Genomic DNA, 25671 nt, shown 5'->3' on the forward strand with positions numbered 1-25671 from the left:
TGAAGGGCCCCGATGGGTACTTGCTCTTTGTACTCCAGACTGAAACTCAGTGACTGCACTGTATCATAGACCCAGGGTTACAAGCCTCTAGTGAGTCCATTAACCCAAGGCTGCTTGTCTTGACCTCTAAGCCTGACCTCTGGCCCCTCCCATACTGTCTTCCACTTCTACTAGAGGCCGCAACAAAGGGCTGGGCAGGAAAGACCAGAACACAACAAAGACAAAAGTAGGTGGAAGAGGTCTGAGCACGACAGCTGGGGCCCTCCACCCCATCACTTACCCCTTAGCCCCACTGGTACTAACTCAGGCGATGGCTAAGAGATGGGGCAGGAAGTTTGAGCATGGAGGACAAAGCCACACAGCTGTCCGGGGAGAATTACAGTAACATTGAACCTGAAAAGAATGGCCAGAATCCGATCCTGAAGACGCCACCCAAATTGAAGGACCAACTAATTGTACAGTTGAGGCAAACTGAGTTCGGTAAGCACTGGCGCAGAGGGAATCGGAGGGGACAGGTAAAAAGCCTCGTGGCCTTTAAAGCCCCATCAGAGGGTGAGGGGATATACAGCACCAACAAGCAAGCGCTAGAAACCTTGTGCTCTTTGCCTGCTGCCCGACTCTAAGCCTTTTCCGCGGGGAGCGGCATGATAGCTAACAGTGTGTGTACTCTCCAGACCCAAGCCAGACAGCCAAGGTCTACCTCCTGGGAACGCTCTACAGTTCAAACACGTGGTGATCATGCCATCACCAACACTCACCCATCGTCCCTCCTCCTATCTAAGCCCATCCCTTTTCTTAAGCCTCAGACCATGACCTACAACCTCTTCTCAGTGAAGGCTTCCCCACAGGCCACTAGGACTTCTCACTGTCCACCCCTCTGCTGATTCCCAGGGGGATGTACTGCTAGAGCAGAGCTGTTCAAAGAATAGTCCAGTGGTACCAGCAGCACCTAGGAGTTAGTTAGAAATGCACATTCTCAGGTGCTATCAACTCAAGGCTTAGGACTGAGACCAGAAAATCTGTACTTGACAAGCATTCTGGGCAATGATTCTGAAACTTCCAGGCCGTAGACATCGCCTACAGAGACTCCTGTTCTTAGACCACATGTTGATCAGTGATGTTTTGGATGATTTTTATGCATGCTAAAGTTTCAGAAGCATTAAACTAGACTACAGCAGTCAGTGTGTTGAACTAGAGCATGTCTCACGATCATCTGAAAATCTTTCTTAAAACAGGGGACTGAGGATGGAGCTCAGGGGTAGAACATGCAGTGGTTAGCATGCATCAGACACTAAGACCCAGTCCCTAGCAAAAACCAGAAACAAAAAAGCTGATTAATACCCCCACCAGGAGCTTCTAATTCAGTAAGTAACAAGGTCTCAGGTAATGCTGATACCACTACTCCAGGGACCACACTTTGAGAACCACTAATCTAGATCACTTACCAGGTAATTCACAAACACAATCTTGTAGTTTTATTTCTGTACTATTTATTTTTATTTGTGTACTACTTATTTTATTTGTGTACTATTTATTTGTGTACTAAACTTTTTTTCCCCAAATAGTTTTTAAGCCCCTTGAGGGCAAGTAAAACTCTTTTTTTTTTTACCTTTAGTCTATCCTTTCTTTGGATGAAGAACAACCACAAGTATTAAAAAGTATAACATGAATGCATTTTGCAAATTGTAAGGTGACATTTTAATGTAAGGAAGGAATTATATTATCTATGCCCACTACCAATAATCAAAACAAAGAACTGTTTCCAGACAGAACCAGTCTGTCCTCTCTCCTAGAATAGATATCTTCTCTTCAGCTTCTTTACCAGCTGTTCCTTACCCTTGGCCCCAGTGGGAACATCCCCCTCATAATTTCTTGGGCAGAGCAAACTATTCTGTGGTTAGATCGTTCTTTATTATGAGACAAAATATGTCTCTTTAGAACTCCCCAGTTCTCTGCTATAGAATCACACAAAGAATTTATGGCCATATTTCTTCTACTGCAGCACCATTTCTAATCTCAACTAGCACACTTTTAAGTAAAAATTTATCTTTTTTTTACTTATATCACTTTGGGATCCTGGGAAGAAAGCTGTTTTGTTTGGGGGAGGAGTGTTTGTTTGTGCCTTTGGTTTTCAGAGCACTGGAAGGAGCTACAGGAAGGAACCTCTGAACGGCAGCTCCTTCCTCCTTTACCAATTCCTTTCCCATTTTCCACTGCTCACTCTCACCTCCACCTCTGTACCTAGCAAAATTTTCCAGTACTATTACAGAAGAGACTAGCTGTGCTAGATGAAGTGGGTTTAAGAAGAAATGAAAATGAAGGCAACAGATTTTTAAAAAATCATTATCAGTCAGAGAAATAAAGAGCAATTGTATGTTTCACCTACACAGAGCTCCCCTTGAGCACTGATATGATTTATAAGCAGATAATTTCAGTGAAGCCACTGTGGATGCATTCATTCGTCTATCTCCCTCTGACCTTTGATTAACTTGAAAGAAAGTTGAGAAACAAAAGATTTTGAGTGTTTTCCCCAAAGAAAGCACAGGAGGTCACAGTAATCTTGGGAGTCAACTATCAAAGAAAACACTCTTTAAACTGTTTTTCTGCAAGTGAATCTCCCACAGAGCAAAGCTACAGGAAAAGTATAATCTTCTGCTGCTGATCAGACCTCTCTTTGTCAGAAATAAAATACCTGACAGGTCACTTCCCTTAAAGAACTCTTGGTACCATTTCCAGAATACTCCAAAATCATTTCATAGCTGATTCTTTCAACTATGGAGGGTCACTATCTTATATCTGCGGTTGTTAACTGTCCTTGTGGGTAAATTTCAGAATTAAAATCATCAACTCTGACCCCTTTCTGATGCCTACTGATTGTACCATTTGGCCCACAATCTGGGAAAAGATAAAGGTGGGGACAGGGATATAATAGAAGGAGCACCTTAATTTAATCCCACTTCAGATTTCATTCTAGAAAGCAATTAGACATTCCTGTGATTTTCTATATGATTCTCTGAAACGACACACCAGAAAAAATTTCTTTCAGTTTTATGATCTCGATACCTTTGACCAGCAATACCAACTACCCTGCCATTTCCTCCCAATCTTCCCTTTGCTAATGCTCCAGCTCTTAGAATTTCCTATGCATGACACCATGAAGCACATAAATTCAATTGCCCTAAAGAATGTGTTGTATGTGCTCTTCTAGACTTCAGTCTTCTGCTAATGCTGTGTCTGAACATCTCCCGAACTCCATAAACTCACAGCATCTAATGACATATTGGGGGAAATCTGGATGGAGGATCTGCACCCAGGTAGAAAACATGACTTGTGGGAAGTCTAGATTAGCAAAGTTTTCCTCAGGAAGAGGCAAATACCTGCTCACCTGCCATAATTTAACATCACTGAGCAGCAGCTCCTGGAATTCTTAAAGACCGACAGCTAATATCTTGAACAAAGGTGTCAGGGTTGCTGACTCACTGATGATCAGCCTTCTTGTGTCTCTCTGCTCAAAGCTGCTTCTGAGTCAGACCACATTTGGCTGAGATGGTGAGGTGTGAGCGTTATAAAAGTTGGATGAGTCAGACAGCCTCCCCAGTTTCAGTTGCCCAAATCACTTCTGAAGCTAAGGAATATAGAGCACTCAACTCAAACTGCATTCCAGGACAGGCTTACCCCTTAATTTCAATTCTGCCTTGGCTGCCTGTGCTGAGCAATCAAAGGAAATAGCTCTTCTATCTCCTTCCTCAAAGACTCTTTCTAACGACTGACAGCCCCAAATTTTGATTAACAAAATAACACATGACACAGAACTCAAGGTCATGTTGAAACTTAAGTTCAAATCCTTCTACAAGGAACTCATCCCTCTTTTAAGAAAGCTGAGTAGTAATAGATTCTAGTGAGAGGTTTTGCGCTTGGTCATCAGGGCCAAAGGAGTCCAACTTTGCAAGCAGATTCCACATTCCTGCAGGACTTTTCTTCATTTCATAGGTCACAGATGTCACTCTCTCTGTTATTCAGTTTTCTGTTACTGTGACAAAATACCTGAGAAAATCAGTTTAAGAGGAAGACAAATTTATTTTGGCATATGGGCTTCAGAGGTTACAGTATATGCTTGCTTCGGCAGCACATACACTTTAAGTCTGTGGTGAGGGCCAGCATGGTAGTGAGGAAGAAGAGCAAAGCTGTTCTCATAACAGCCCAGAAACAAAGAATCTGAGAAGCACTGGGGTCCCCACAGACCCTTCAAGGGCACACCCCTGCTGTCCTGCTTCCTCCAAGCCCCACTCCTGAAATTTCCACCACCTCCAAGAAGTGCCATCTGTGGGGACCAAACCTCCAACATGTTTTCTGGGGATCCAAACCATAATACTTTAGTTGGAGTCCAGTATCTTAGACCAATTTCAAACATCTAAACCATCACCAATACTTTTTTTGTTCCTTTAACCACTAGAATGGTTTAGGACCTGCCCAGAGCAGTGAACCTTGCCCAATTTAACTCCATAGGCACAAGTCCCTTAGGAGGAAATCCAGTTGCTACTGATCTCATCTTTAAACATGGGAATCCTATGCCTTCTCCGATAATAATACCCATGAGCATGCCAGACATGATGCCAAATTCCACGTGACACCTCCTTTCTTGGGCAGGACTAGGTATCATGTGCTCTGCGGAAGACTTTATCATTCCCCTGAATGCACTTGTCCACACATCCTGCCCATCAAACAGCTAAGATGCACAAACTTTCTCAAATATCACTGATCCACAGACAGAAACCTCCTGCGTGCCACACTCTGTAATCTTAGGATTGGTCTTCCTTTCTTCACAGCCAAGATGGGACTACTCCTGCTAGAATCAGAATGGGTAATAAGAGCCTCTCAGGAGACTGAAAGATGAGATGCTATTACTAAAATACATAAAACCTTTTATCTAAATAATCTGAAGACACCGAAATCTGGCACCTGCCACCCACCACAGCAGGATAAACCCTCTTCTTCCCTCTGCTGACAACACGGCTTTACTCTCCAAGCCCAACAGCCTCTGAAAGAAGCACCTACTGTGATTAACGGGACTGGGGCTATGTTGGTGTATTAGTCACTATAGCTGCAGAACAAATGACCCCCAAATTGCAGCTTACAGCAATAAACATTTATTATCTCACAGTTTCTATGGGTCAGGAATCCAGGCAGCCTTAGCTGGGTGCTTTGCAGTCTGTAGTTGAGATTTCAGCCAGGTACTGTAACTTGGATCCTAAGTATCTTCCAAAGGCCCATGTGTTAAAGCACAGGTCTCCAGATAGGTGCTATTGGGAAGTGATGAGATCTTTAAGACTGAGGTCTAGTGAGGAGTTTTTAAGGCCCTAAAGTTATACCCTTGATGGGGATAGTGAGATTCAAGTTTCTTCCTTGCTTTCTCTCTCATTCATATTCATTCTCTTATATTCTCTCCCCCACCCTCCCCCACACACACACCGCCTCCCTGACTCCCTCCCTCTCCTTGATCATGAGGGGAGCAGTTTTGCTGTGTGATATACTCCCCACCATTGCCATCTGGCACCCCCAATGGAGGCCTAGAGACAATGGTTTGCCTGACCATGGACTGGAACTCCCAAAACCGTGAGCCAAAAATAAACCTTTTCTCTTTATAAGCTGATTATCTTAGGCATTTGTTATAATATCAGAAAGCTAGCTAACTCCATGGGTGCAGCTATCTTGAGGGCTGACTGTGGGAGGACCTGCTAACAAAATCACTCACAAGATTGTTAGCATTCCTCAGGTCCTCACCAGCTTTTGGCCAGAGATTTCCGGTTTTTGCTGTATGAACTGCTCCACAGAGTAGCTCACAGAAGAGCCTTTGCCAGAGGACATGAGTGAGAGAACAACAGGAGGCAAGAGAGGAGGCCCAGGATGGAGCCACCATCTCTCTGCAATGGAATCTTGGAAGGGCCAGCCCATTGCTGCTACCATATTCTATTTGTTAGATGCAAACCGCTAAGTTTAGCCTACACTCAAAGAAGGAAGATTCCAAGAGGATGCACAACAAGATGAAGGCATCACTGTGGGCCATCCTAAAGGCTGCCTGTCACAGGAGGAAGGCATCCTTATTTCCCAGAGCTACATAAAAGGGTTCAGAGGTCCAATATCATGATATCTGCAATTCATCCTAAAATACTTCATACACAGATATGTGTGCAAGGATCAAGCAAATATGTCCAAATGACAAATCTAGATGGACACAAAGCTATTCATACTGTACTATTCCTCTACTTTTCTGTGTGTTTAAAATTCTTCATAATAAAAAAAAAAAAGTCAAAATCACTTAGGCCTTTAAATTCTAGCAAGGAATGTGTGAAGTTAGACCACATGGTGTCTAATGCAATGAGGCCTCTCTTACCAATGACATGGAAGAACTACACTTCTGGAGGTCAGCAAAAACTAAATGCAAAATAGCCTATTCAGGAAGTGCCAAAACTTGCCCTGTCACACACACACATAAAAAAAATACCCTGAATGTGAAAGTGGCTTTAAGGGATGTCTTGCAATAGTTGTAGGGCAAGTTATCAAAATCTGTATGTTCTCCAAGCTCTTCCCCTGTAATGTAACTCATCAGAAAAATATATAGGAACTATATTAAAGTATGTTCCCCACAAAATGCCTTTGGAGCTGCAATTCAATGCTGAACCTTGAGCTTTTATTTAGAAAAAATGTTTACAAATACATGCATTCAAAAGCACAGTCCATATATAATACAGTGCAAGAATCTCTTCCTGAATTCAGGACCAAGCAAAAGTCTGCCTCAACAGAAGCACCTCTGTGTTGCTTTTCCTTATACAATAAACACAAGTGTACCTCATATTTCCTTTTCTAACTTGGTTGCCAAAAGTTCAAAGTTAAACACGTCAGAGCGAAAGTTTTGTGTTAATGTTAAGTATCTTATATTGCTGTTTATTGCTTATTATTACATTATTACATTATAATTATCATTATAGATACCTTTGGAAGATAGTACTCATTCAGGAAATAGCTATTTACCAGGGCTTCTTTAGGTACCAGGGGTAGAGGAAACTAAATTGCCAATTCCTTTAGGAAGACAGTGTCCACAGGCAAGGCTGGAGGGGGCATCGCACACAGGAAGAACTTAAACAGTATAAAGGGCCCTTCCTTGGCAGACCTACACATAAAACAAAACTGCTCAAAGGCGAAAGAACAAAAATGAGTAGTGCCACAGAGTTGGCAAAAGTTAAGGAGCGTTTAAGAAAGTTTCTAGGCCAGGAGTGGTGGCACACCCTTGTAATCCCAGCACTCAGGTGGCTGAGGCAAGAGGATCTCTTCAAGTTTGAGGCCTGCCTGGGCTACATAGTGAGAGCCTGTCTCAGACAAAACAAAATGTCTAAGTAAGAGGAAATAAGTCTTGAGAATCTGTCACATTAAGCAAGGCAAGGGAAACAGCCTATGCAAAGGGAAAGCAGTACAGGGTAATTCAGCAAACAAAGATAAAGTAGCATAGTAGAAATAAAGGTCCCAGTGGAAGAGAAGGAGGAAATGAGGATGGAGAAGGGAGTAGATTCAGGTTGTAAAGAAAAGGAGTTTAGATTTTAGTCTAAGAATCGAGGGGCTTTTGTTCTGACTTGCCTTTTAGATTACCCACTTTAGAATTATAAACCAAAACTGGAAATTGGTTTTAGGGAGGGGAGGTTGGGGTTCTGTCTTGTTTTCTTTTCTTTTGGTTTTTTGAGACAAGGTCTTGCTATGTATCACAGTTCAGGCTGGCCTAGAACTCACTACGTAGTCAAGGTTGACCTTGAACTCATGAGGATCCTTCTGCCTCAGCCTCCCAAGTGCCAGAATCACAGGCAGGTACCATCATGCTCAGCCCAAAACTGGGGATGAGGACATCACCTAAGAAGCTGTAGCCACACCCAGCCGGGAGACATCAGGTGCTGCTACCATGGCTGTGGGAAAAAGGAGGTGGGAGGTGAAGGTACTATTTGGTGAGCATCCAAGTGATGGGTTACAGCCATCTGTTTAATAAGCAAGCATTTACTAAGCATCTGGCTCCATAGCAAGGCTCCCAAGTCTATCTCAGGCAAATCAATTTCCCCAGTGATAATCCAGGACTAGTAATACTCATGGTAATAATAATCACATTTATACCTACCCCCATATGCCTGTGGTGAGAACTCATGAGAATAAGTTCTATCTCAATTAATTATCATCAAACCCTTCTGAAAAATAGATATTGTTATTGTATCATCATGAGAACATATTTCTAGGTATTTTATAGTAGGTATATATTTATTTTATAGTAGACATTTTATATTATATATTATACATATGTTCTATGTGTAACATTATATATAAATAAATAATATGCTCATTATAAGGGTAAAGGTGACATTACATAGTAAAATATGCATTATATATTATATTACTGTTTGCCTAAATATATTGTAAATGTTCCACAGATGTCTGCTCTTATCACTATTACCTTGATGATATATGCAAGACAAAGTTCTAGGTGCTTGGGATACAGAGTTGAACAGAACAGACACGCTCTTGGGGTTTACCTCACATAGAGGGATTACAAATCATTCTTACAGTTTCCTTCACATGCAGTGATTATCAATCAATCATTCAATAAGAAAGTATCAGCTAGCATTAAGTGCCCTGCGGAGAAATAGGGTAAGGTGATATGCTAGAGAGTGACTGTCAGCTACATTAGACTAGATGGTCAGGGAAAAGCCTCGCTGTGGAGGTGATATTTACACAGAGACCTGAGTGTCAGAAAAGGACCTAGCAATGCAAAGATCGGAAAGAAAACAATTCAAGGCAAAAAAAAAAAAAAAAAAAAGCAGCTAAGACACATACCTATAGGCCTGGAGGTCAGAATAAGCGTGATGTGTTTGTGAAGTAAAGCAAACATCAACACACTTGATCAGAGCTGGGCTGAGGGGTAAGAAAAAAGATCGGAAAGGGGCCGGGGCCCAGGCAGTAGCGGGCTGGGAAGGCCAGGAAGGAGACAATGCAGATGATATTATGGCGTCCTGGCCTCCACCCTGACCCAGCGAATGAATGATGGTGCCATTCACCAAGAAAGGCCACAGGGGATGCTGCTTCGATGGGTTCTGTTTTGAGGTGTGAGGCATTTGAGCAGGCGGAAGGACACCTAACTGAATATTTAGGAGACATCTAGGAATCATGAGAAGGGTCAGCATGGAAGATAAATACGCAGAAGCATGAAATGTGAGACGACCAGAGGGAGTAGGTGAGGGAATCCGGAAACATCAATATTCAAAGAATCTGGGAAAAAGAGAAGCAGGACAGAAGGGTCAGAGAGCTACAGAGGTGTTCAGCAGTCTTCCGCCAGCCTCTCCCAGAGTCCCTGGGATCAAGTTCTAGCTGCGCTATTTGCTAGCTACACGTCTCTGGACAAGGTCCCTTTTTATGCCTGAATTTCCTCCTGGACAGGGTCATGGTGAGCAGTCCATAAGTACCAGAGAGGCACCCGAGCAGTGCGGGCTCCAAGCGCAAGCCTGCATGTGTTAGCAGTTCTACTCAACCAGCAGAGATCACCGGACACAGCAAGGGACTAAGGCCTCCTGAGGGGAAGCATGGGAGTCTGGAGGGGGGTCGCAGCCTCCAGAGAAGAGAAGCCTCGTCCTTTATACTCTAATGCACTCAAAAACTCCCGCTGCCATTAGCATCACACCAGGGAAGACAGGTTCCTTCAGGTCTCCTCAGGGATGAATTTCCCACATCCAAATGGCCAAAATGAAACTGAAGGCTCGAAAGCGGTAGGGGTTTCTTGAAAGGATTTTCCAGAGCAAGTCTGGATGTTTCGTGAACAGCTGGGGATGAAGAGAGAAGAACTCAGTCCGGATGCAGGGGCCCAAGGGTTAAGTGGGAAATAAGGGAAGAATGTGATTCGCTGCGAAAAAGCTTCTGAAGGGAGAGAAGAGTCAGAGCCCAGGGAGGAGGTATTTTTAAAGACAGAGTAGATTCAAATGGTAAGCAGAAGCAGCCTGCAAAGAGGCTGGGACTCCTCACAGTCCTGAGATGGGGCTGCGCACTGCCGGATGGGGAAGGTGAAAGGCTGGAGCCAGGGATGGAAGGAACGAGGGAGACAGTGGCATCCATGCTGGACTGAGAAGGAAGTAAACATGAACAGAGGCCAATAAAGAGGAGAAAAGAGTCCTGGGTCTGCAGGCGCAGTAAGCTAGGATGGGCTGGGCTGCGCAGGCGCACACTGGCCGGCAGGTGTGGAGCCCACAGCGGTCCTGCAGGCAGGCAGCTCAGAGCACGGAGGGGAGGACGTCACAGCGTCAGGACTCAGTGCGGGTCCGCACATGCTCTGCAGGTGCCTGCGGTGGGGTTGGCACTGATGTGAAGAGGAGGGCATAAACCAGGCCATCCACCCACAGAAACTGAAGATTCCAAGGGAGTCTGAGCAAACAGTTGCCTCAAACACCCTCAGAGACAAAGCTGTGACATATAAATAGATTGACTACATGTTAAAGAAAACTCCAAGATTCGATAGAAAAAATAAAGGGTTGAGACAAATCACAGAAAAAATATAACTAGGAAAACTAACAGAAAAATGTTTTCACAAAAAAAGGCAAACTTGGGGCTGGGGATTTAGCTCAGCGGCAAAAGCGCCTGCCTGGCAAGCGCAAGGTCGTGAGTTCGGTTCCCGGTACCGGAGAAAAACCAAAAAAAAAAAAAAGGCAAACTTATAAAAGCAGGTACCATGAACAGAGTACGAAACTACTTTTTGGTCATAAGGCCTACTGCTGGCAAGACTTCATTGCAACTGGTACCTCAGGCTTTCACGGTCCCTTGGTAAATCTGTACATCTCCTTTGGGAAGCCCCATGGCCATGCCTAGGAACAGATTTTGTAACTGTCTTTAATTACTTTTCTCTCGTTGCTGAGACAAAATACCTGACACCCAAATTTAAGGAAGGAAAGGTTTATTTAGCTCACAGTTTATGGAGGTTTCAGTCCATACTCGGCTGGCTCCAAGGCAGAGTGGCACATGGCAGAGGGCAACAGTTCATGGCAGCGGAAAACAGCAAAAGCAACCACAGCAAAAGGGACAAGTGGCAACAAGCAGCCTCTTTCTCTGCCTTACATATGCAAACTGTCCGCCCCAGGGCAGGTGCAGCACTCACACCCATAATCCCAGCATTGGATTATCATGGATCAATCATAAACTCTAAAAGCCTGCCCCATGGCTGCATGAGGCTTTGGGGGACATCCAGACACAAGCCATAACAGTAACATTCATTATCTTTCACCCAAGAATTTCACTCCTACAATTTTATGTCAAATAAATAATCTCTCAGAAGTAATGCATGAAGACATCTCTGTGTTCTCTAGAATATAAAAAAGAACAACTTCAAATAATTCAATGAAATATTATACAGCTGTTAAGGAGAAAACTCTTAAAATTATTTCAACAGAAAATGTTCAGAGCTTGTTTTTAAAAAATAAACAGGATATGAACAGATGTGCACATCAAAAGTGTTATTCTGTAAACATATGCATGTGGAAGATACAGGGAAATAAGCAGTTACTGAGTTAAGCTACAAAATGATGAGAGAAGTAAATTATTTTCTGTTTTTTAAATTTTGGTTTCTTATCTTTTTAATGTAAATTAAATAATTTAAATAAACAAAAATACATTGTATTTTAACTGACTTAATATATTAGCATATACCAGATCAACATTTATCTATTAATTCCTCCCCAAATTTTATCCAAGTAATCAGTCCAACTGAATACAAATGGAAAGTGCTATTGTATGTGACAACATTTTGGGGGGCTAAGAGGGAGGCTCTCCATTCTGTTCAACCCTAACACATAAATATCAGAAGAATGTGTACTGATAAAGATTTTTCAAGTGCTATTATCTGTGTGGGGCTATTTTGCAATTTTTTTTTTAATTTTCTTATATTCATGCAGGGATTAGAAATCTGAACTTCGTGGGGGGCAGGGCAGGAGGGATAGGGTCTTGCTATGTAGTTCAGGCTGGCCTTGAACTCACTATGTAGCTCAAGCTAGCCTCAAACTCATGGTAATCCTCCTGCCTCAGCCTCTAGGGTGCTGAGATTACAGGTGTACACCACCACATCCAGCTTGGAAACCTGAAATTTAAACACAAAGTCACAGTCACTTTTCTCAGAGGAAGAAAAAGCTAGAATAACCTCCACATAAAAACCAGACTGAATCTGTCAGAATTATCAACCACTTTCTATTGCTAAATCTACCACAAAGATATCTAAGAACTCAGTATTTATTAACATTCATTTCGTTCTCCTAAAAGTAACATTTTGCACATGTAACCAACATATGTTTACCAACTAAAAGAACAACAATGAAGGCAGAAAAAAGAACCACAGTTCTATGTCTCAACTGCGTGGTCCCCAGGAGGATAGGGACATCGGTGGGACCTGATCTCAGTTCCTGGTTACCCACAGACCCCAAGGCCTGCAGGCTATCTTTCTATTCCTCCTTTTTCCCTGCTGAAGGCTGGAGTGGAGAAAATGAGCAAAAAAGAAATGAATGCTTTCTGAGTATATAGTCTAATCATTCTCTGCACTAGAGGATAATAAGCAATTTAGAGTTACAAGACATAAAGACCCTCCAGACTAAATCACTTCCACTTCAACTGGTGAGCACAGGACTCCAGCATAAACTTGTAAAAAGCTTAGATTCTTACTAGAATCCAGTCAATACAGGGGAAAATAGCATTTATGCTTTCCAAGTCTAAGTACTGCTTTCTTTGCATGGGACTTGAACAAACCAGCAGCGCAAACACAGACGTCACACTGCAGCAGGAGGAAAGTCCCGTCACTAGCTGAAGGGCCTTATGCTCCCTCCCCAGCTCGTGAACTTCATGTGGCATTCTCACCTGTACAGCAGCTGCCTCTCAGGAGTGTGGTAAGCCTAGACCATCTTCAAGATGCTATTAAAAATAGTGTCCATGCAAGCTTAAATGCCACGTGGTTTCTCTCATATATGAGAAATCCAAACTATAAGTAAATTAAAGAGCAAAATAAGAAAACAGGGATAGTAGGAAACAGGGATGTAGTTCTTTTTGCAAAACAGAAGGAGACCAAGAGGTAAAGGGAGTGGGAGGGAGGGAAAGAGGGTGAGAAAAAATTGAGACGTGCTGTGTACAGGCATCACCTCCCCATGGGGCTCGTAACCACTACATACTGCGAACACGTACTAATAAAAAAGGGGAAAAGTAAAAGCAGCGTCTAAAGTTCACCCATATCAAAAAATCTTCAGTTGATTTGTGACACCGGAAGAAGGAAAAGCCAGACTAAGGACCACACGGACTGACCCCACTGGCAGCACCTTCTCAGCAGAGCTGCAAAGCAGGCCTGACTGGCTCTGAATTTGACCACCTCCTTAGGAAGACCGCACTGCTCCCCCTTGGTACCACGGCACAGGATCTTCAAGTGGCCCCTCCTGTGGTTCTTTCTCCAGCCCTCCCCTCCTCCCCAGCACCGAGGCCTCCACTCCTGACCTTCATCAGGCTACTGACACATTTGAATCACCTGCTGAGTTTGAAAAGCATCTTTCCACAGACTCCGCTGTGGACACTGAATTAACCAACCTGCTACAGGGCCTGGGCAGCCACATTTTAAAAGCTCCCTGCTGCACACCTCCTTGGTGATTCTAAAGAGCACCCGGGCTGCAAGCCACAGTTCTAGATGGGCGCCATGGTTTGGAGGGCTCTCAGAACCTGCTTTACAGAACACTGTTTTGAGGTTCTAGAACATTCCTTTTAGCATTTATTACTTTATTCTTTTATCTATGTGTCTTCTCATTCTAGTTCATCTGGCCTCTGTTCAGAGTTCTCAGCATATACTAAGTGAGTGAAAATGTGCAGAAATACAACCTACTGCTTTAACCCTATCCTCATGCCCAGTTCTGAACGCTCTGTCCATCACATCCCCTGGGAACCATGGTGTGTGGCTGGCTACTGTGTCCCCAGTAGTGTCCAGTTATAGCCTAGAAGCCTTATTATGTACAGGTGACCTGAGCATTTCTATGAGGGCTGTTTCAGTAACATAATTGAACAGAGTAGGAAGAGCAGGTACTGTTAAAATAATCTGTTCCTGAAATCTGTTAAAAACTAAATACATGAACCAAAACATCACATTGTACCTTATAAATATGTACAATGATTATATGTCAATCAAAAGGGAAAAAGAAAAACAGCCAGGCATGGTGGTGCATGCCTATAATCCCAGCTCCTCAGGAGGATGGGTCAGCAGGCTTGTAATCTCAAGGCTGGCCTACGCAATTCAGTGAGACCCTGTCTCAAAAATTTTTAGAAAGGGGGGGGGGGTGTGCCTCATTACTCCCTGAGTTCAATCCCCAGTATCACAAGATAGATAGATAGATAGATAGATAGATAGACAGACAGACAGACAGAATTTTATTACTGTTCAAGTGAAAAGTCTTTTGAGAAAAAAAAAACTCTGTAAGCAGAAAAAAATCCACAATACAAGTGGAAGACTTGCCAGGTGTGGTGGCGCACACCTGTAATCCCAGCACTTGGGAAGTTGAGGCAGGGGGATTGTCGAGAGTTCAAGGCCAGCCTGAGTTACGTAGTGAGTTCAAGGCCAGCCTGGACTACAGGGTGAGACCCTATCTCAAAAAACAAACAACAAAAAAAAAACACAACAAAAAAAGTGTAAGACTCATTTTTCAAAATGTAAATTTAGGAGCTGGGATGTAGCTCAGTGCTAGACCACTTGAGGTCTTGGGTTTGATGCCCAGCAATGCCAAACAACCAACAAACACAAATGTAGATTTAATAATAAGGATGTAGAATAAACAGAGATCATCAAAAGGACTGAATCTGCAGACGGTGCAAATGACAAGCAGCTTAAACCTAAATTACAGTTCAAGAGAACCACCAGAACGAGTCAGCCGAACTCCACCTTGGCCTCTGCCTTATTTTATGACTTGGAAGAATAACTGCTCCATGTCATGATGTCATGATGGAGATCATCCAGCCTCAGCTCAAGAACACACAGCTCAAGTCACATCACAAGAGAAGCCTTCCCACTGTTGGACCGCTCTGGTTTAAAGTTCTGTCTTATCCTGACTTGCAATCTGCTCTCATTGCCCCAAATACTCACCTTCTCCAGTCTTCTCATCTCTATTGTGCTTGTTGTCTGCACGAACACCAAAGACATTACTCACTTCTAATCTTTATGAAAAGCTAGTATATAACCTTAACATCTTCCCTTCTGTAAACTATTCAGACCTAATATCCTCAAATTCCTCAAGAGAAATGGTTTTAACACCAACACCTTCCTAACCACCTCCGCTGGTATACCCTACTATAGCCATTTCCTTTTATTCCACACTGAACATGATACTCCTTCCTTCAAAAAGCTGTTTCCTAGATCCCTGTTGTGGGCCAGGCATTTGGTCAGGCCACAGAGACAGGATGAATCCACCTGACCTAGCCGAGTCTAAGGGAGGATAGAGTCACACCAAACCATTGCAAGAACATGTAGGAGTGCTCTGAGAAAGAAAGCACCAGGTGTCTGTGAATATGAAACAACATTATATACCATCACCAAGGAGGAGTCATCCCAGAGATGCAGGATGGTTCAACCATACACAGATCAATAAACGTAATACACCATATCAACAGAGCGAAGGACAAAAGTCACATGACCATTTCAATAGATGCAGAAAAAAGCATTTGACAAAGTCCAACTCCCATTTGTGATTTAAAATATCCTGTGGAAAATTGGAATGGATGGTCTTTATCTTGATCTAGTAAAAGCCGTCTACAACAAACCAACAGCCAACATCATACTAAATGGTCAAACGCTGAAAACTTTTACTCTAAAATCAGGAACAAGACAAAGATTTACTATCAACACTCCTATTAGCCAGGGTGATTTTAATCTTGTTATGTCTCCAATGTGAGGGACTGCTGGTAGCAAAGAAAAAAAATTTTAGCTATTATAGATAGAGCACAGTATCTTAGCTTGAAAGTTGTTTCCTCAAGGAAACTTCCTAGAATGTTCTCCTAGAGTGTGTCAAGCAAATTTTACATGCTTCATATTCACAGACACCTGGTGCTTTCTTTCTCGGAGCACTCCTACATGTTCTTGTAGCATCATACCACAGCAGTGTATGCACACCCATGTTCATAGCAGCCATTTATAATACCTGAATCTCGGAAACAACCCAAATGCCCAGGAACCAATAAACTGATAAAGAAGATATGGTCTTTTTATACAATACAGTACTACTCTGCCATCAAGAAGGATAAACCTGAGACGCTTGTAGATAAATGGATGCATCTTGTGACTATACTCTTAAGTGAAATACATCAGACACATGTAAAAATCTCACATTGTAAGAAATTGAAAGTGTGAGAAACTGAAAATGTAAATAAGGACCAAAATGTATAATAGATACTGTGAAATAGGGAGAAAATGTTCAAGTAGGAAGAGAACTAGGGGTGAGGGAGAAAAAGGAAAAAATGGAAATAAAGATTTTGTAAACAAGGGGACTGGGAAAAACAGAAGAATCAGGATATCTCATGTACAGGTACAAATCCCCAATCATGAACATGGTACAATATGTAAATTGTACCAATAAACTTAATTTTTTAAGACTATTTAAATTAATTAAAATTTTTAAGTGTTTTTCCATGTGTCTCCTCCCCTGGTAGATATGCAATTTGACTTTGGCTCTAAGTACAGAATTTGACATTAATCCCTATTACAGTTCATCTTTTTAAAGGTATAAGCTTTGATTCTTGATTCTTTCATCCAACGTCCACCAAGTGTCACCCAAAGACTATTGAGCATGATCTTAAAGTTCTGAACAGGCCATTGGGAAAAAAAAAAAAAAGTACCGAACATGATAATGAAGTTAAGAACATTGGTCCTAGCTTTCTTGGGGTAATATTCTCCAATTAATCAAAACTGTGAGGATATAGTTATTCAACCAGCCAACAAGCTAATCCAAGGGTTTAGATCTAATCCAGTCTAATCCAAGGGTTTTCAATTGTTTCCCCTTTGGTAGAAGAAGCCCTCTGTCAAACAAAATGCAAAAGATTTCCAAGAGATAAATAAGTAATAGAGGAATTGCTCTAGTAAAGCAGTGGTGGGGAGAGTCCAACCTGCTAGGTTCCCTCTTCTCGCTCCAAAGCACTCAGGGAAGCTCAGGGCAAAGCATATGCACCCATGATGCCCCCTTTGAAATCTAGCCATCTCACCTAGCAGAATGTCAAAAGAGATGGTATCCAGTGGTTTAAAGAAACCAAGAGATGATCTACCCAATGAGCAAGTTAAACAGACACAACAGTTACTTTTTGGCATGATTTATCCACAATAAACTATTGATGGTTCTTCATTTAAAAATCTATTTAATAACTCATTTGATGTTCTGTTTTCATTATCAGAAACTACTTCTCCTTCCCCTTTTGGAAATAAGAACAATTTCCCATCTCCATCTCCTGATATTTTTCCTTCTTCTCATTTCTAAAAGATTTCAATGGGAGTTCCAAGATCATATAGAAAATTTTTCATATCCTATGACATTGTTCATTTGGACTTAAAAGTTTGCGTGCTAGTAGATTATAAACTTCTTGAAAGTAGACCATTCTATATTTCTTTGTTTTCTAACAAACTAGCATATCACCTAGTTAGTGAATTATGCATAACAGATACAAAATCAATGTTCAAATGACTAACTTTCTTGTTGACCTGTTGGTTATTTAAAAATAGACATGTGCTCTCTTACAACCTTTCCAGTTCATCTGGAGTTCAATTCAATTTACCTACATGGAAGAAAATTAGAAATTGAGAGTTTAGACTTGTCCCTATAGTTGCTTAGCTTTGTAGCCTTAAAAAAAAACAAAACAACAACAACAACAAAACTTTTTACCTGTCTCGGGTTGTCTCAACATGTAAGTGCATCGTATTCTGACCTTTTCATGCCACTGCGCAGAGTTTAGTTCTTCAGAGTGTCCTCTGCAGCAGTGAAGTAGTGACCATTTCTTTTGGTATGTCAGTGACTGATGGAATTTAGCTCCAAATAGCTCAATACAATTTATGAATTAATTTGTCTTTTCGCAACTTACAAAGGCTGCCTTTATCAAAATACTGCATCTCCCCTCAAGTGTTTATCTTACAGGGATCTCAATCTCAGCATATCTATAGCCAAAACTCATGATCTCCTCTCTTCTCTCATATTCCCCACCACTCTGAAAATGCACAGCTGTACTTCCTCTCTAGACCTTTACATACAATGCTATTTTTCTATCCCCAATCATTCGGCCATTCCCAAATGATTATATTGCCCAAACAAACTGTATTTGCCAATTACTCATTGGCTTTTCCCAAGAAGTAACTGCTGTATCAGCACCCAGAGTCTATAAAAGTCCAAAAAACCCCACAGAAATATTAGACCTTAGTAGGCCAATATGATCACCTAAACATACAGATTCTTTAAGACCATCAAAAACTCCTCGCATCCAGGCACCCGTTACTCCACCCTGAGCCTGAGTGGTCAGCAGAGACCAAGAGAAGGAATTCAGGCCCAGCTTCAATGCACCCCTTCACCCTCCACACAAAGGTGACCACCCTCAACATTTCTTTAGTAACCCTTAGCTCTGGTCAATGTTATGAACCTGCTTTCCAAAAACATCGAAATGCAATCTTGCGTTATTACCTGGAGAAATCTGAGCACCACAGACAAGTATAAAACCATAAAAAGGGGTGGGCACACTCGCCAAAGACAGCAGCTCTCACGCTGGTGCCACCCCACAAGGCCTCCCACCCCCTCAGTTCATGTCCTACAAGACCCTCACCTCCTCCTTTCCTGAGCTCACACAGAGCATCTCTCTCTTCTAGTGGCATGTGAGAGAAATGAAGGGGTTCGCAACGCAGCACTGCACCTGTCCGAGATTTTGACCTAGATTTCCAGGCACACTTGGACGTTATTCTTGCTCTCTTTCCCCCAGCACACACCCTTCCGGGAGCTTCCCTGGTGCTTCCTGAATGGAATCAGTACTCTTTCACAGCAAATCTAAAGGTACAGAACCCCAAGACATTTCTGGTGAAAAGTGAGCTAAAGATTTTCTACTACTAATCACAAAAGCTTAACCATGTTGTTCTTTGAGAATCTGTTAATCTATGATTTAACTCTGAATTGTGATCAGCCAAGCATCTATGTAATTGAAAAACAAAACTGGTCATTTTCTAAATCAAAGCACAATCATTTTGAAAAACCATACCACTCTGTAATTATACCTGCTTAGGAAGGTGACATAAAGCAGTAAATGATTTGCTTTACTGCCTCTGAAAGAAAGTATTACTTTGCATCCCTTTACTCCATTAAATAGTCAAGAGCACACTGATACTTATTAAAATAGCCCACAGATTTGTGTCTTTAAAATGTGCTGACGCCATGTCAATAAGGACTCTGAAAAACAAAGACATCTAAGCTGTTTTCTGACTCAATCTGACACTGCAGACTGGCCAAAAGAAAAAGCACACTAAATTTTTAATTAGTTAACAGAAGCTTGCTGGAAACCAGATTCTCTTGCTTTCATTTATAAATCTCATGTATCACTTGGCTCTCTTCAGGAGCAGTCCTTTCAAAGAGATCTTGTCTCTTAGGTACTTGTGCACTTCTGCTGAAGGCTAGGGAGCAAGTGTCCTAAGAAAGGGTACAATTTGAGCTCATATACCTCAGGAAATCTAAACTAATGGTATTGTTCCATGTTCAATTCTGCATTCAGCTTCTGGAGTCCAGCTAAGGCAACATGTTAAAAATTACATTGGACGTCACATTTTAACTTGCCAATTAAAGCACTAGTAAATTTAAGAAATGTTCTAAAGAGGTTATCTTGACATAATACTTCACTTTCAAGCACAATTTATATGGAATTTCAGTGAAATAGCGGGGTCAGAAAATAATAGGGATCTTGAGTCCAACCACCTGGATTTTATTCCTGGTTCCACTTCTTACCAGTTGAACAACTGCACCCAAATCATCCCACCATTTTGTCCCTGAATTTCCTTGTCTGTCAAACATGGGTCGTGTTATTTGACTTTGTCCTGAATTCCATCTTCTAGTTATACTTTAACCTCATATCAAATGGTTGCATGTGGCCTGCCTCCCCAGCATCAGACATAGTTGTACAGTTTTTTATTCTATTTTATTTTCTGTATGCTTCAAGATTATACTTGAAACTGAGGATTAATAAGAGAACAGGGGCTGGGGATTTAGCTCAGCGGCAAAGCACCTGCCTGGCAAGCGCAAGGTCGTGAGTTCGGTTCCCGGTACCGGAGAAAAACCAAAAAAAAAAAAAAAAAAAGAGAACAGCAATATTAAAAAAAGGCAAAATGTAGTTTTGTCTTATACCAGTTTCCCTCGCACCAAATATGATACTAGGCACATAGTCACTTAGTACGCAATACTTAATAACAGAAAAATATAAAATATGGGAAAATGCATGTTTATAAGTATATGTGCTCGATTCAAAATTATGCACAAAATATTAGAAAGTTATGCAAAATGGTAACTGGTTAGCAACAGGTTGTAAAATTACACTGATTTATTCGCCTTCTCCATGTTTTCTGAATCTTCCCAAACTTCTACCTCTACTATTAACTAATAAATTTAAAAACCAAAAGAATTTTGTCACCAACACATTTTTATCAGAAAACAATATCCCTAATGAAGTTATGTCATACACAAAATCTGTGAAAGTAACCACAGTAATAGCTAATATTTATTCAGATTTATGCCTCGAACTTTGCAATAAGCATTTTACACAAAGTATCTTATTTAGTCCTCATACTGTACGATATAGTGTTCCCCCTTATACCTCAATGAATATGTTCCATGACCCCTAATGGATGCCAGAAGCCACAGGTAGTACCAAACCCTATATATACTACATTTTTCTCATGCATATCTATAGATGATAAAGTTTAATTTGTAAATTAGACATAGTCAGACACTAACAACAGTAACTTAACTGAGATCTTAGCAACTTTGGCATAGGGATTTTTTCTTTCCATATTAAGCTGAGAACTTGCACCCTTCCACTTAAAGGTAATACATTACAGCTTCTCTCTGGCATACCCAAATTGCCAGCATTGCTAATTCAGCAAAATAACGACTAACTGAATGTAAGCACTGCGATACCTCACAGCAGTCAATCTGATAGCCAAGTGACTAATGATCCATACTGTATACAGTGAGGATGCGCTGGGCAAAGTGAAGATTGATGCCCTGGGCTGCATGGAACAGGAAGGAGGGCGATCTCCTCATGTCACTCAAAACAGCACGCACTTTAAAGCCTGTGTGTTTATTTCTTAGATTTTCCATGTAGTATTTTCAGGCTTCAGTTAACCACAGGTATCTGAACCTGCAGCAAATGAAACTGCGGATAAAGGGGAACTCCTGTACTTGCAGTATATCCAGACCAGCTGTCAGTGATTCATTTCCCTCCCATCTCCCAAAAACTGGGAAGAAAGCATTAGGTCATTAAATGCTGGAGAAACACTGTCACTTGTCATTATTACTGCTAGCTCTCTGGTTCTGTCATGCAGAAACACCCCGAAAGGTGACGATCACTGCCCTCTGGCTAAGAAACCGACACTGCTACATTGTTAAAGATGAGCGGCACTTGATTGGCATAATCTGTGCCATAACTCTGGGAACTCAGCTTGTTGCTTTTGGAATCCCAACAGCCCGAGCTGGCAGGGAAGGGAGGAGCCAGGAACAGACAAAGTCATTACAAAGGAGGAAAACATCCAGGCTGTGTGGGTCAGGTATCCGAGGCCAAGAATCCTGTGTTAAGTTTCCAAGGGAATGAGCAAGCTGAGGCTAACTCCACTCGTCTCTAAATCAGGCAGGCTCACATGGTCTCAGTGGAGCAAAACAACACGAGGTCTAGACGGTGCCAATTCTCCAAGCTACACAGAGCTTGCGGGAACCCAGCCGGTATCAAATCCCCTACAGACGATAACAAAAATAGCAAAGCCAGCCAAGAGATACACGTGCTGCCAGGATTTGACATTTGCAAGCTGGGGTTAGAGGTAAAGTTGAAGGATTTGTCTACCAAGTGACTGTAGTGTGGGACAATAAAGGGCCCATCAGACAGCGTCATTCTGCAAGAGACAGGTTGTAACCAGCACAGCCTCCAGTTCTTAGGACACCAGATGGGTTTCAACAGAATGAATTTCAAACCCCATTTTCTAATGGAAGTGAGATACCTCACGTGCTCCAGAATGGCGATGAGGATGAATCTGGAAATTACTGCCACTATCGGTGAGCAGGTGGGAGTGGTACTCACCTGCAGACAAAATCAACATCCCCCAAAGACAAGTCACAATGCAGGCTTGGCTCTCTATACATTAGCTGCACCCATTTCAAGACTTCATTTCATATCCAGAAGGTCCTGAATTCAAGTGATCTCCTCATTAATTGTCATAGATTAGAATCAAGCCCTTCCCAGTGTAGAACTGCAGCTCCAGCCACCTGGAACCAGCCAGGTGAGCAAGAACACATCCATCCAAAGCTGCATACACACATGGCTCTCTTTGGGGGGCTTCCAAACACAAGTAAGCTCACTGCGTGCAATAAATACAAAATCAGAGCTAAAACATACTGGTAAGAAGAGGACCAAGGATACAAACAGAAATGGAAGGGATGAGAAATGACGGATGCTACACACACGCAAATAGGTCAGAACCAGCACTGTCAGCACATCTCTCAAACTTTACTCGATGTCAGTGGGCACACCATCTCATCTTCTGAGCAGATGTGTGCACAAGGGCGACCCTGACCTGTATGTAAATAGAAAAGCTTCCTTGCTCAAAATCACCCTTTTCTCCTGGATCATCCAGAAATGCCAGCATCATGATAGTCAAAGACTGATGCTGAAGCACAGTCCACATTCTACATTAAGAACAGTCAAATGCCAGAGATTAAGCAGAAAGACACATGCTCCTGGAAATTAGGGGACTTGGATAAACAGGGGGACGGCAACTACATGTGGAAGTGAACAAACCAACCAAAATAAACTTTACGTTAGTAAATCATCAGTGCTTTACTAAGCATGCAAAAAATAACGAAATACAGAATAGAAGGCATGGCACCTTACCCAAAAGCCCTGCTAAGGACCGCATGTCCTTCTCCATCAGCATGTAAATCTCTTCCTCTGAGAAGCGGCCAATGCCGTGGCCATGCATCTCGCGCTTCACAATTCCTTTCGTTATGTGGCACACGACCCACCTCAGCAGGTTACTGAAGGGACCACCACCACTAAGAGAGAGCATCTTCCGGGTCTCATTGAGATTGTCCACCCACTGGCAATAAGCTAACGTCCTGGAATTGTGTGGAAACAAGTTACTGCTGTGCATCAGGTATGTATCAGCTCCACAGAGCCACTTTTGGACGAATCATTCACAATTTACATACTCTGGAGGAACAGAACAATCGCAGCTGTAACAGAGAGCAATCTGCATGGCAGATATCACAGCAGGTGGCAGCTGATGCCTAGACTTAGGCGCCTATGGGAGAAATGGTAAAAAATCCAGGTAACGATACCATTGTTCCAGTTCCACCAAACCCCTACTGGAACCCTCCTCAGGCTCCTCCTCCGGACATCCCTCAGTGCCAAGCTGATGCTTTGTTTTATGAGACCCCACCAAAAACAAGGAGAAAACTACTTTAAAGTCTTTTGTTCAGGATGTGAGTCCCTAAGGGGACACAAGGCACCAGGTAGGAGTGACTCCCACAGGTACAGTTTCACAGGTGTGTGCTTTGTTCTAATTAAGCTACACGCTGTCTTGTGCACTCTTTATGAATCTTTATGAATTCACAATATAAAAGGATTTTTTTTGCCTTTGTGACAGAGAATTGGGGAAAAAGTATACGTCTCCATGTATATTATAAATTATATACATTGTAAGTATTATGTGAATGATTTGCTGTCCTGAAAAATCAACTCTACCTCAGTGTGTTCTTTTTTTTTTTTTTGGACTGGGAATTGAACTCAGGACCTTGTGCTTGCCAAGCAGCCTCAGTATGTTCTTAAGAATTCTAAAGTGAACATAGTCTGAGGTAGGAGGGTCACTGCAAGTTTGAAGCCAGCCTCAGCTACATGATGAGACTGTCTCAAAAATACAGAGACTGAAACTTCGACCATTTCACATAGTTGCGATTTTTTAGGATTCTCTCCTCTAATTCATGAAAATAAAAAAGAAATGAGTGCCTCTAAATTTTTTAAAACATTCCTGGTTTTTACTGCAAAGTTCTATAACTAATTTAACATACTCTATGTACTGTAACCATAATTCTTTTTTATTACCTTTTTAAAAGAACATCCACAAATATTGTTAGAAAACTTCATATAACTTTTTAGTAAGCTTCTTAAAGTAAAATATTGAGGAGTCAAGAAATGGATTTTGCTGAAAATAGGAAAAAGTACATCACAATGGTGAGTAATTAGTATGTACAGGCAAAAGTATACAGTGGATCTTTTGATAAAAAAATCCCACATTTATTCTGATAAATTCTATACAAATATGAAAACTAAATGCTTTTCTACTTGCTTTTCTTTTTACACATGTGGTAATTAAGGTGGTAATTTTCACACTGCATTAGAATAATTGAGCACTTTAATTCTAATTATATTTTCATAAGGCATTCAAATAATTGAGCACTCTGATTCTAATTACACTAGATCTAAATTCACAATTAAAAGATTACGTAACATTTGATAATTTGGGAGGTCAATGGTCTGAAGATGAAGTTAAACCGTTCAATACTGAGCACAACTAATAAATCATAGCATCTAGGAAGCACCTAAAGTACAAAAATGAGGAAAGCGGTTATAAGCTGAGAGGCTGAAATGGAGAAGAATTAAATTCCCTGAAGGCCAATGACACAGACTGTATCATCGGCCCGGCTGAGGAGCAGAAGACAAAGCTAGGTGTGTGAAGAGCACTGGCTACTCACTGACCTGCAGGACCCCCAGCAGTGTGGGTGGGGTCCGGGATGCTCAGGGGGGAGCCTGGCAGAGAAGAGGATGGAAGGGCGGTCAGGACAGTGTGAGGCAAAGGCAGCAGAACTTTATCCCAAAGGCCAGGTTAACCACTGGTAGGTTTTAGGCAGACTAGAAACATGATTGTATTGGTGGCAATGCTGATGAGACGGCTGGTTAGAAGCCCATGGCAACACCAGGCCAAAAGGAAAAAGTTACAATCTACTGACTGAGGCAACAGCAGAGGGGATGAACAGGGAAGGCACGGGAGAAACACTGAGACCGAACAGTCCATTGACCAGTGGCTGTAAGAACTGTGTAGGAAAAAGTAGGCATTTTCTCCTAGGCTGATAAGAGTTCAAAGAAATAGGAGGAACAAAGCTGGGTGATGATAGATGAGTTAACCAGTTACAGCTGAAGGTCTCATGGAACCCCCAAGTGAAGATGCTTATGGTATAAGGTCGAGAACTCAGGAGATAGGTTTAGACTGCAGATGGAGAATTGGTGGCAATTTTTAAGGTGTAAGAGGAGAAAAAGACACTTAAGGGAGCTTCTTGGGTGAGGAGCAGTGCTCAGAAAACCATAGTTCAAGATCAAGTTAGAAAATGAGGC

General features: G+C 42.0%; 1 protein-coding gene across 1 annotated transcript in view; it reads right to left on the bottom strand.

Annotated features, from left to right (window-relative positions):
• The window catches only part of Faxc (failed axon connections homolog), a 66024-nt gene that overhangs the window by 17902 nt on the left and 22451 nt on the right, over positions 1-25671 (bottom strand). The window contains exon 4 of the mRNA XM_005377800.2: positions 23176-23399. Within this exon, the coding sequence (XP_005377857.1) occupies positions 23176-23399 (224 nt within the window). The remainder of the gene's footprint in view (positions 1-23175; positions 23400-25671) is intronic.

The sequence above is a fragment of the Chinchilla lanigera genome, unplaced genomic scaffold (genome assembly GCF_000276665.1).
Source record: "Chinchilla lanigera isolate Chin_1 unplaced genomic scaffold, ChiLan1.0 scaffold00010, whole genome shotgun sequence".
NCBI classification, from domain to species: domain Eukaryota; kingdom Metazoa; phylum Chordata; class Mammalia; order Rodentia; family Chinchillidae; genus Chinchilla; species Chinchilla lanigera.